Genomic DNA, 11380 nt, shown 5'->3' with positions numbered 1-11380 from the left:
ATCAGTGTGTAAACATAGGGAACAGGACCTGCATCTGTGCTTTACGTGTGTGATGTCTGATCTCCGTTCAGACAGCAGTGTTATTTTTTTTTAAGCAAGTAACAGGTATCCGCTACCTTTAAGAGATTTTAAGAGATAGCCTGCCTTTAAGAGATTGGGGCTCCCCCTGCTGTTGAAAAGTGCAAATTACATTGAATCCTCATGTCAATGCTGATTTCCAACGCTGCTTGAAGGAGTACTGAGGCTGGACAAAAGTCTTGTCCTGCCTGTGCAGGGGCCATTGGAATCGGGTTAATAGCGGATCATGCTACCCATGTCCAATAATAGGCCTTATCGAATTTTTCCCCAATGTTTCCTTCTTTCCTCCCTCAGCCTCTCCACTGAGCAACTCATCAGTGATTTCAATCTCCATCTCAATTCACCTTTCCACTCCTTCACTGCCCTTCTGTCCTCCCTAAACTTCTCCTTCATGTGAACTCTCCTACCCATATTCACCTCACCATCTCCCATGGCCTCTCTACTCTGGTCATCTCGATTAATGACAAGTGCAAGAGCTCATGAATTTCGCTATCACCAAGATAGAGACTATCCATTCAGTTTTGACCAAGCTTTTGCTTACTCCTAACCTTTTCCTCTTTTCTCAGCATTTATTTTTTTCCTTATGCCTCTGTGCAGCGCCTTGGGATGTTTTTCTGTATTAAAGAGCGGCAAATTGTCGCTGTTGTTCAGGTCAATAGAGGGAGAACTGTCAGGTTACATCATCCTGCTAGTCCTGTCTCCTCTTCTGATGTTAGCATGGGGGAGGGTGCGTAGATGCAAGCATTTTTAAAAAAAAGTTGGAAGGAGTTCTGGTGGAAACCAGGTCTCGTCCCAAATTCCAACCCCCTGCCTGGATTATACTCTTGTAGTGCCCTCCCAGGCCCAGAAATTTCAAGCCCATGGTTTCTGGTTTAACTCAAATTATAGGACATCCTGCATTGAAGAACCAAATAGGCCATACATATCATTACAAATTCCTTTATTTCCCAAGTAGTATTATCTTCAGACACTGGAAATTTCTTATGGAACACATGCACAAACCACTAAATTTGTTAACTGTAACAAATCTTTTTATTTAACAAATACACATTAAATTTCAACAACTGGAAGGAAAAAATCTTTCAGAATGTAAATAGTTCAAAAAGTAGCAGTGTGGTTCAGGATTTTGACAATACAGCTGGTTTTCTCTATTTGAAATTTACTTCTGAATATTGGGCCCAAAACGCTTTGGCTGACCTAAGTGCTGAGATGTACCCCAAAGTTCACAGAGTCATGGGGAGGAAAGATGGGCCTTTGGCATCCGAGGGGTACCTCCACCATCAGGTGAAGCTTCATAGTGCAGTATAAGTGGCCAGCCTTGGTGGGGCGAAAGGAAGATGCCAGGCTTCCTGTCCCCAGGAACGAAATGAGGGAGCGCCCTTTGTAAAGAGGCTTCTCCTACTTTTGAGAAAAAAAAAGTAATCTTCATCTTTGGGGCCCAGGTGCCAACCTGGCTTAAATTCCACATTTCCCCCGGCAGCGATTTGCGCTAGGAATTGAGACTGGTATATGTCTTCTCCCTTGGTGTACCAGCCTTTGATGTTACACTGGTCTCCTGTAGGCTGAGCTGCCTACAGGAACTCCCAGCGTTATGTCCCCACCTTTGGCCCTGCTTCCTCTGACACAATGTGTAAAGTTAGGGTGGAACACCTTACTGGACCCTTAAGGAACTTCCGGCAGCAACAAAGACCTGGCACAGCTTGGTGTCTGCCATTTTCTGGGGGGGGGGGGTGCTTCCACTGGTTTCCCATGTGGGTGGCCGACAGAACACCGAGAAACTTTGGCCCCATTGTATTTAAGCAGCCAGTATTGATCTTAAATGGATTAATATCTCTGCTAAAATAGTGGAGAGGAATTTCAGACAAATGCCAGTATTCAACAGTATAATTTCAGAGCCATGGTGCCTTATAGTTTGCAAGGGTTGACTTTGAACTTTGAAGTGATAACCAAAATGAAATTCTCAAGAAAGGTGTTTTTTAATAATTAAAAATGATTACATTAAGCTGGTGTTCTGGTTTAGTTATGTCAAATCTCAACTTTGGGTTTGGCATAACTTGAAATTTTGCACAACTAAGCATGTCTAACTGAAAGATTCCAATTCTATTATGACAATTTATCCCATTTTGAGTTTGAATAGGAGCTGCATAAAACATGAAAGTTTGTTGTTAGTTTGACTTTGTTATGTCCAAGAAATACTGCAGAATATCCTCTATACTGAAGTTCATGGTAATGCCAGAGCCAGGATAACACCGAGCAATCATTTCTTCAAACTCCTTGTACTGACGAACAAATTCTCCTTGCATAGTACACCACACTACCTGTATAATTAATAAGTTATACATTTAAGCATTCTGCAGCCACAGCCACAATCGTATTATATTGTGGTTTCATTGAATAAGCAGTGGCTGTTGATAAACACCCAGCTGCCTTTTTTACTTTCATAAATACAATTTATTCCATAAAATAAAAATGAATAGAGGAGAGAACAGTATTTTGTACACATATTAATGATCTCTTCTTTCTTTGTTGACTTGAAGTCTCATAGACCTTTAAATCTATTAGCAGAAAACAAGAACGCCTTTGCAGGAAACTTAGGCAAATTGAAATCCTGATTTAAAAATGTTTTTTTTTTCCCCCCAATGGTTAAAATATTTGGTACAAACCAAACATGGACCAACAAACATTTACAGATTGTTGTTCATGTGCCTTATGGCAGCTATGCATCGCGGGGTTTTCTTTGTGCTAACTGGTAGCACAACTCAATGTATTGTGACAAGAGGTTTGACCTGACCGGAGTCTTAAAATCTACATTGGTGTAAGACCCTAAACATTGCAATGACATTTTTAAAATATCAAATGTCTACTTTGAATAGGTGTTATATGTGCATCCCATTATACCCTCGAACTCAGTTGTGGAGGATTTAATGTTTGAGATACAAGCTAATATTCAGAGAACAAGAAAAAGAGTGCACAATATTAAGCAGATAGAAAACAGGAAACCTTTTATCTAGTGTTAGTTCTCTTCCCATAAATTTACAAATTAGCCTCTGTGCCAGCCTGCATCCCTTCTTGTGTGAGTGCATTCAATGCAACTGCATACAGTTTCTGGTGGCACTGTTGTTTCTGAGTACACCTAGTGCAAGCTATTCATGTGTCTCACAAAAAGGGTGCCTTACATTTATTCGGCAATCAATGAATATGTAGCAAAAGGGGACATGCATCTCCATGCCTTGTATGAAAGCTTCCTGAGGGTGCTGCAGCTTAAACATTTGATTTGTGCCATGTGATTTGTGCTACAATAGTAGTAATGTGTGTAGAATTGGGTACACTTACTTTTGTACCCAAACTTCTTCCTCATTTGCTCATGGGACTCCATGGACCTGGGAGATTGTATTTACTTTCTGTGCTACGTCCATCCAGGCAGCTTGCACCTCTGCTTCTACAGGAAGATGCCCTTCTGATCCAAAAAGAACATTTTTCTTTGCTGCATCTACTGCAGCAGGGCCTCCAAAGATATTCTCCATCATCATGAGTCTTCCTATAATTCCTACATACACACATTTTCCAGGGCACATGTTTACAAATGCTGGACACAGCAATCACTAGTTGTTCTACAGGCCAAACAGCTTTATGACCCCTTTAAGAGCGAACAGCCGCCTTTTAAGAGTTGCTGCCTGGGTTTGTCCTAAACCCTCACCCATCCTGCTGCTGGCTAGACTCCCTGCACTTACTTTGTTTCTGCATAAGAACTCTATTAAAATTAGGATTTGTGTTAACATTAGAAAAAAATCACCTGTTGCTAGCATTGGAGTATCTTATCCACACACAAGCTCGAGTTGAAAAATTAGGGCTGTAATGTTATTTGACACTCTACTTGTAATAGCAGTTCCATGAATTGTACCAGTCACTAAAAAGCCACAACAGAGTCATCTTATTCATTGCATTACTGGGCTCTCTTCCAGAGTTTCACTTTTGATTTTCCACTTAATTCCCATTTACCTGTAGCAGATTTCCTTCTTCACTCAGATGTTTGATGACTTTTTTGTAGAGGTTTTCCAGAGCCTTCTTTACCTCTTTGCCTTGATATTTCTCAATCACCTTCCTCAACTCCTGTTTGCTAAATGCCAGCTGATAGCTAACTTCATCCTCTTTGACACCCTGTGAAATACGAGCCTTGACCCCATCAAAAAAGGTCTGTAAATCAAAAATATATCAGGTCTAAGATCAATGGAACTGTTTGGTACAAACAGCTCTTTTTGTCAAAACATTTGAATGAAACACATTGTTGAAATATTTGTTGAATTCTCTAAAGAGAAAGTATGCTTAATCCTCTTGGTTTTCAAAATGATCAGATTTCAATTTATATTGTGGCATGTAAAGTTGTGGGCATGCTATAAACAATTAAAATATTGCTCTGTTTAAAAGGCGACCTGCCACTACCCAACTGGCATCCCCACACCAGAATATAGAAGCAGAAGCGCATATATCTCCACGTATTCAAGCAGCAGTGTCTGCAGAGGCTTCAATTTACCTAGGAAGCCATCACCAATTTATGCTTGGGCTGATAAGTGGCAAGTAACATTCGTGCCAGACAAGTGCCAAGCAATGACCATCTTCAACGATGTGGAGATGCCGGTGATGGACTGGGGTTGACAATTGTAAACAATTTTACAACACCAAGTTATAGTCCAGCAATTTTATTTTAAATTCACAACCTTTCGGAGGCTACCTCCTTCCTCAGGTGAACGATGTGGAAATGAAATCCTCGAAATGAAGTCGCATTTATAATTCACAGAACAATGCTTGGTGATTACAGACAGTTTTTTCAACTGCCCATTGCCAAGGCAATCAGTGTGCAGACAGACAGGTGTTACCTGCCAGGTCTCAGAATATACAAATCACCAAAAAAAACAAAAAAAAACAGAGATAGAGAGGTAGAAACATAGAAAAGACAGCAACTGACCCGTTATATTAAAAACAGATAACATTTGTTCGCTGGTGGGGTAACGTGTAGCGTGACATGAACCCAAGATCCCGGTTGAGGCCATCCTCATGGGTGCGGAACTTGGCTATCAATTTCTGCTCGACGATTTTGCGTTGTCATGTGTCTCGAAGGCCGCCTTGGAGTACGCTTACCCGAAGGTCAGTGGCTGAATGTCCTTGACTGCTGAAGTGTCCCCGACTGGGAGGGAACCCTCCTGTTTGGCGATTGTTGCGCGGTGTCCGTTCATCCGCTGTCGCAGTGTCTGCATGGTCTCGCCAATGTACCATGCTCTGGGGCATCCTAGCAGTCAAGGACATTCAGCCACCGACCTTCGGGTAAGCGTACTCCAAGGCAGCCTTCGAGACACACGACAACGCAAAATCGTCGAGCAGAAATTGATAGCCAAGTTCCGCACCCATGAGGACGGCCTCAACCGGGATCTTGGGTTCATGTCACGCTACACGTTACCCCACCAGCGAACAAATGTTATCTGTTTTTAATATAACAGGTCAGTTGCTGTCTTTTCTATGTTTCTACCTCTCTATCTCTGTTTTTTTTTGTTTGTTGTTTTTTTTGGTGATTTGTATATTCTGAGACCTGGCAGGTAACACCTGTCTGTCTGCACACTGATTGCCTTGGCAATGGGCAGTTGAAAAAACTGTCTGTAATCACCAAGCATTGTTCTGTGAATTATAAATGCGACTTCATTTCGAGGATTTCATTTCCACATCGTTCACCTGAGGAAGGAGGTAGCCTCCGAAAGGTTGTGAATTTAAAATAAAATTGCTGGACTATAACTTGGTGTTGTAAAATTGTTTACAATCATCTTCAACGAGAGAGTGTCTAACCACGTCCCCTTGACATTCAATGTCATTACCAATGCCGAATCGCCCACCATCAACATACTGGGGGTCACCACTGACCAGAAACTTAACTAGACCAGCCACATAAATACTGTGGCTACAAGAGCATGTCAGAGGTGGGTATTCTGCGGCGAGTGACTCACCAAAGCCTTTCCACCATCTACAAGGCACAAGTCAGGAATGTGATGGAATACTCTCCACTTGCCTGGATGAGTGCAGCTCCAACAACACTCAGGAAGCTCAACACCATTCAGGACAAAGCTGCCTGCTTGATTGGCAGCCCATCCACTACCTTAAACATTCACTCCCTCCACCACCAGCGCACCGTGGCTGCAGTGTGTACCATCTACAAGATGCACTGCAGCAACTCGCCAAAGCTTCTTCAACAGCACCTCCCAAACCCACGACCTCCACCACTTAGAAGGACAAGGGCAGTAGGCGCATGGGAACACCACCACCTGCACGTTGCCCTCCAAGTCATATACCATCCTGACTTGGAAATATATCGCCGTTCCTTCATCGTCGCTGGGTCAAAATCTTGGAACTCCCGACCTAACAGTACTGTGGGAGAACCTTCACACGGACTGCAGTGGTTCAAGAAGGTGGCTCATCACTCCCTTCTCAAGAGCAATTAGGGATGGGCAATAAATGCTGGCCTTGCCAGCGACACCCACATCCCATGAATGAATAAAAAAAAAATGCCACATGCTGCAACCAGACTTGCAGCCAAACTCCATGATAGGTGCAGTTGGGTCAATTAAAATTTTCAAGACCTAGATCGATAGATTTTGTTAGGGAAGGGTATCAAGGGATATGGATCAGAGGTGAGTAAATGGACTTGAGGTACGAGGGACTGAATGTTCCTAAGTTGAAAATGAACCACTGCTTTAACAGCTTTTACTCCTTTGCGCATATTCCTTCAGCTACAATGTCTTCCCATTTTAACACAACTCGCAAATCTTCCATTGATGCCATCTTATGAAACCTTCTACCAAACCTTGCCAAGAACTTAATGTACAAAAAAATAGTGCAACCAGTTTTAATCTTCAAACATTTGTGCATGTGCCTAATATTTTCTAACATGCTGCTTCTGTTGGTGACTGTGAAGTATGTCCTCCGGACCTTGACGTGGTGCTTTACCTAGGTGTTACCTCAGTAGCTGGCTGGTTGCAATATGTCAATAGAAGCCTCTTGGGAGTCAGGTTGTCCTTGCCTCATGGTAGCAGAGTCTTGAAATGGACTTGCTGCAGATTGCAGCATCTCCGCCACTGCAGGCTTTCTGACACTTGTGAAGGGATTGGAAGGGGCCTGCGGGAGGTTCCGGATGGGTTTTGTTCTGAGAGACAACACCATCATTCTTGCCCATTCTAGCACCTCCATGTCACTGACCAGCACGACAGCAGATCTAATACTAACAGTGAGGTCAAAGAAGTTCTACCTCTGAATTCTCTACCAAATTGACAGGCCTGTTTAAAGCTGAAACAGACAGCATTTCACTCTGCCCCTCCAACCTCGTAAGGCAGCAGTCTGAGTATCTGTTGGAGAAGCCCCAATTGCCTCAAGAATTTTCAGAATGGAGGAACCACTGCAAATGTCCTGGAGTTACCACATACTCCATAGTGGACTGCAATGTTGTGTAGCTGCCCCAGAATAGTACTGCATATGCAGACAATGGATTCCTCCACCTCAGCCACCATCTCCAGCATATTATTTATCTTGGCCCCCAACGCAAACACCAAGGCTTGATGCTGAGAAAGCATCTTTCTTTTAAACGTAGGATCTGTCATATCCATATCTCCAAGTTCATCAACCAAGACACAATGCTGATCCTCCAGACAGCAAGTTTTGCCTCCTCTTCTGCCACAACCAGCTCGCTTGCTCATTCATGCTGTGTCTCATGCCCAGTGCAGTCCCCTCTGGCTTATTGATGGATACATCAGAACTAGTGCTTTGGAGGGAGAAAGTGAGTGATGCTGTGAGGCATGGAATGCCTGCAGTGCCAGATACACCATGCTGGCTCTTCTTTCTGAGGCAAATCTAAAGGAAGAGAAAGACAGATTACAATGGTGGCATGATGAGCAGACTTGATACCTAACTTACAGCAGGAGTGACAATGTATAAAGTTTCATAATATGCTTTGCTAACATTTAATGAGGGATACAGAAGGACGAGAAGACTGGCAGAAGTTCCTCACAAACCTATAGGTGGCTCTTGCTTTCATACTTCCCCATCTCCTGCAACCACCATGGATTCCCGCCAAGATTTTCAGAACTTCTTCCTCATGTGGGTTCGTATGGCTACTATCTGTCATCATTCTCTCCCTCTCTTGTTTTGGGCTGCCTTTTCCATCAAAAACAAATATAAAAAGTGAGAAGTGACTATTGTTACCATGACATGCAGTAATACACAAGTGTCAAGAGACAGCCCATAATGGTTGTAATAACAGGTACATATAACAAGTAGTTACATTACACGGGAGGCTTTCTTGTGACTAAGTGCATGTAAAGATATGAGCGAAAGAACAGTTCCAGGTGAAGGCTGGGGATGTAAGAGGCATCCTGCTACCTAATGGACATTTACAGTATGCATTTAAAACATTATAAATCAGTGTGAGGGAAAGTAATTGTAAGTGGATGACATAGTTTGTACAGTACATTAATAGAAGTCTGGATGATTTCCTCTTACCTTGCCTGACCTAGTAACATCACTTAAGTTTTGTCCTGCAATGTTTCCATATGCATGGAATGGTGGCATTAGCAGTGACTGACATAGCAATGTCCTTCCATTCACTCCAGGCACTTCTCCTTAAGTTCTTGTGCCTGTCCATGCCAAAGATGGCCCCTTTTCATTCTTACTTCTTTTAGAAGGACTTCAACAAGTTAATAAGAAAATTTGGCTGCTCTCTGGGCTCCTGCACTATTTCCTGACACATCAGCCGCCTTAAATGTTGCTTAACTGTTAAATAAAAGCCGCACAATGCTTGCCCTTTTACGCCCCTCCCCACCCCTTCACGGGCAAACTCCCAACCAGAGGCGTCTCTGACATCTGGAATTCACCCATAATATTTTATAGAGGTTGACCCTGGAAACTATTTCTGGTCAGAATCATGCTTGATTGGAAAATCTATGTTAAAGATTCAAATTACCCTCTTAGTTTGCCATCAGTTGTCCCTTAAACTAAATCAATAGTAGCGTGGAGATAAAGCCTGAACTTTGATTCACTATAGCAGGCCACTAATGCAATTTTAAACTGCCAATATCCATTACGATTTTTTCATATTGGCTATAGAGATATATAATGATAAGGTACAAACATTTAGTTTCTCCAAAGGCTGTCCCAGATATTTAGTAACATAGAGGTCACGATGTTCTGAGTATTGTTGGTAGGCTTCCTTTCTTCTATCTTCAAGACTGTGGATTTTCAATTCGGAAAGGAAGCAGTAGATGTAGTGAAAATTCTCCATTATAACTACGTCCGGAGGAGTTTTCAGATTCATTGAGGCAATATTTTTAACTTGAATTAGAAGAAAAATTAAACATTAGATAATGGTTATTTCTTTTGGTAAAAATCTGAAAATAACAAAAAATACTTTCAGATATAAAATGACAATAGGACAGATTCAAATGACTGTGGATTTTTTTTGAAGCAGTTAATAGATGGAGGATTCCACACACTGAAAGGTGAGAAGCAACTTTATTCTTATGTGTATGAATGATCTAGTAATTTATGGATGAATGATTGAATCAATGTATCTATGTACATCACATAAAAGCTGTATGTTATTCAACAAGATATAATGTTTTCCTGTTAATAAATTTATATTTTAACAAAAATAGATTTTCAAATAAAGAATTTAATGGCCCAGAAATTGCCTAAAAATGAACGGTGAGCTCAACAGTGCTCACCATTGTTAGTGGCGAAATCGAGGAGAAAGTTCCTGCGTTCGCACATATGCAGAGAAGCACAGAAATCCGGAACTTGCTCCTCCTGGTTTGCTGGCAATATGATTGCTTCGAATTAAAGGAATATCCCTGGCTGGAATCAATGGAAACAATGGGCCAGTGCCAACTTACTCATCTGCCCAGATGGAAACTAACTAATATTGCCACAAAACAGGTACACTTAAAAATACCAGGTCTAAACTAAGTTGTAACAGCGCAGTAAGTCTTAATGACTGCCACAACTAAAAATTAATTTTTAAAAATGTGGAGTCTCATTACTCCTCATTTTAATAGATTTTGATTTGTAAAATTTTTTTTTAAAAAAAGATTTTAAATTTTTTTTTAAACCTTTTCCTTCTGTCTCTTTTATTTAATTCGATTATTTCTTACCCTCTCTTTTCTCGTTGTCTACAACTGTTTTTACAAATGATTTTAGTGTTGTACCTCTCACTGCCTGGATTTTATGTTCCAGCTTGCAGAAACCGTTCGCAGCTTGTCAAAATTCTGCAATCTTACTAGTTGAGGGGAGAGAGTGATCCTCTCACTTCTCCCAAGGGTCCTAGCTTCGCTGGAGCTAATGCTGGGCTCTTCTCTGCTTCCTATTTGAGGAAGTGCACCCAGTAAAGACTGCAGTAAGTTAGTAGGTTAGTATAAATCTATAGAGTGGCGAGCACTGTTGGTTCGCCGCTTTGAGCAATTTCTGGGCCATTATATTCTTGTATTACTTCATCATAAGTATGCAGAATGATGTGTGATGGCCGTCTTCAGTGCATACATATTAAGGAAGTGACAACCGCTGTTTGCAAGGGGTAACATCTTCATCGGGGCTCTTCCTATCTACCCCATAGCCTTCATGAAGAAAAAATATTTGCACTTAGTTAATGCTCAGGTGATATCTGAGCACAGAAACATCATTTATGCCAGTGACTGTTACGCAGGAAGCTGCTAGGGCGCCTTCATTGTGCAGCAGTCCACAGAGTCTATGTTATTTGTGGGAGGAGAAACATTGAGTCTATGGCTTTTGGGAGAACAGGGCTACCCTCTGAATCAATAGCTGCTAATCCCAGAGAAGGTCCTTTATAGCTGAGGAGTAGCTCTGCCTGGACATCTTAGCATCTGTTTGCAGCTCCTTGACTGCGACCTCACCGTCAAGTATGACATGTAGCTTAGGCACAATGAAAGTGTGTGTATAAAAGGGTGATGGATGTACACAATGCTTCCAATGGTAGCTTCCATGGGATATGGGAGCTCCCAAAGTATGTTTGTGCTATGCTCGATGGGGCTTCCAAAAATGCATGCTGAAGTGAGAAACACACTCACCTTTGTACAAGGGAGCTGGGTAACTGCAATGACTTGGGTGTCAACCTCTTTCCATGAAGCTGACACCTGTGTTCCCATTGGAGGGTGGCCTTCAGTCCCAAATAAAGTCTTTGGTGCGCCTCCTGTAGCAGGACCTCCAACTCTTCAGCATTACATGGAGAAATGGTGAGCTCAACTCTTATTGTACTATCTAG

General features: G+C 42.0%; 1 protein-coding gene across 3 annotated transcripts in view; it reads right to left on the bottom strand.

Annotated features, from left to right (window-relative positions):
• Positions 1–1087: 1087 nt before the first annotated feature.
• The window catches only part of LOC137332943 (exocyst complex component 1-like), an 85103-nt gene continuing 74810 nt past the window's right edge, over positions 1088–11380 (bottom strand). For 2 of the 3 annotated variants that reach the window (XM_067996989.1, XM_067996990.1), the window contains 3 exons: positions 9239–9438; positions 4078–4272; positions 1088–2396 (listed from right to left, as the gene is read on the bottom strand). In XM_067996989.1, the coding sequence (XP_067853090.1) occupies positions 2244–2396; positions 4078–4272; positions 9239–9438 (548 nt within the window). In that variant the 3' untranslated portion in view covers positions 1088–2243. Of the gene's footprint in view, positions 2397–3411; positions 3626–4077; positions 4273–9238; positions 9439–11380 lie in introns of all 3 variants that reach the window. The other variant, XR_010965765.1, reaches the window with a different exon arrangement.

Source organism: Heptranchias perlo, chromosome 15, assembly GCF_035084215.1.
Source record: "Heptranchias perlo isolate sHepPer1 chromosome 15, sHepPer1.hap1, whole genome shotgun sequence".
NCBI classification, from domain to species: domain Eukaryota; kingdom Metazoa; phylum Chordata; class Chondrichthyes; order Hexanchiformes; family Hexanchidae; genus Heptranchias; species Heptranchias perlo.
This window is presented reverse-complemented; position numbering and strand designations above follow the sequence as displayed.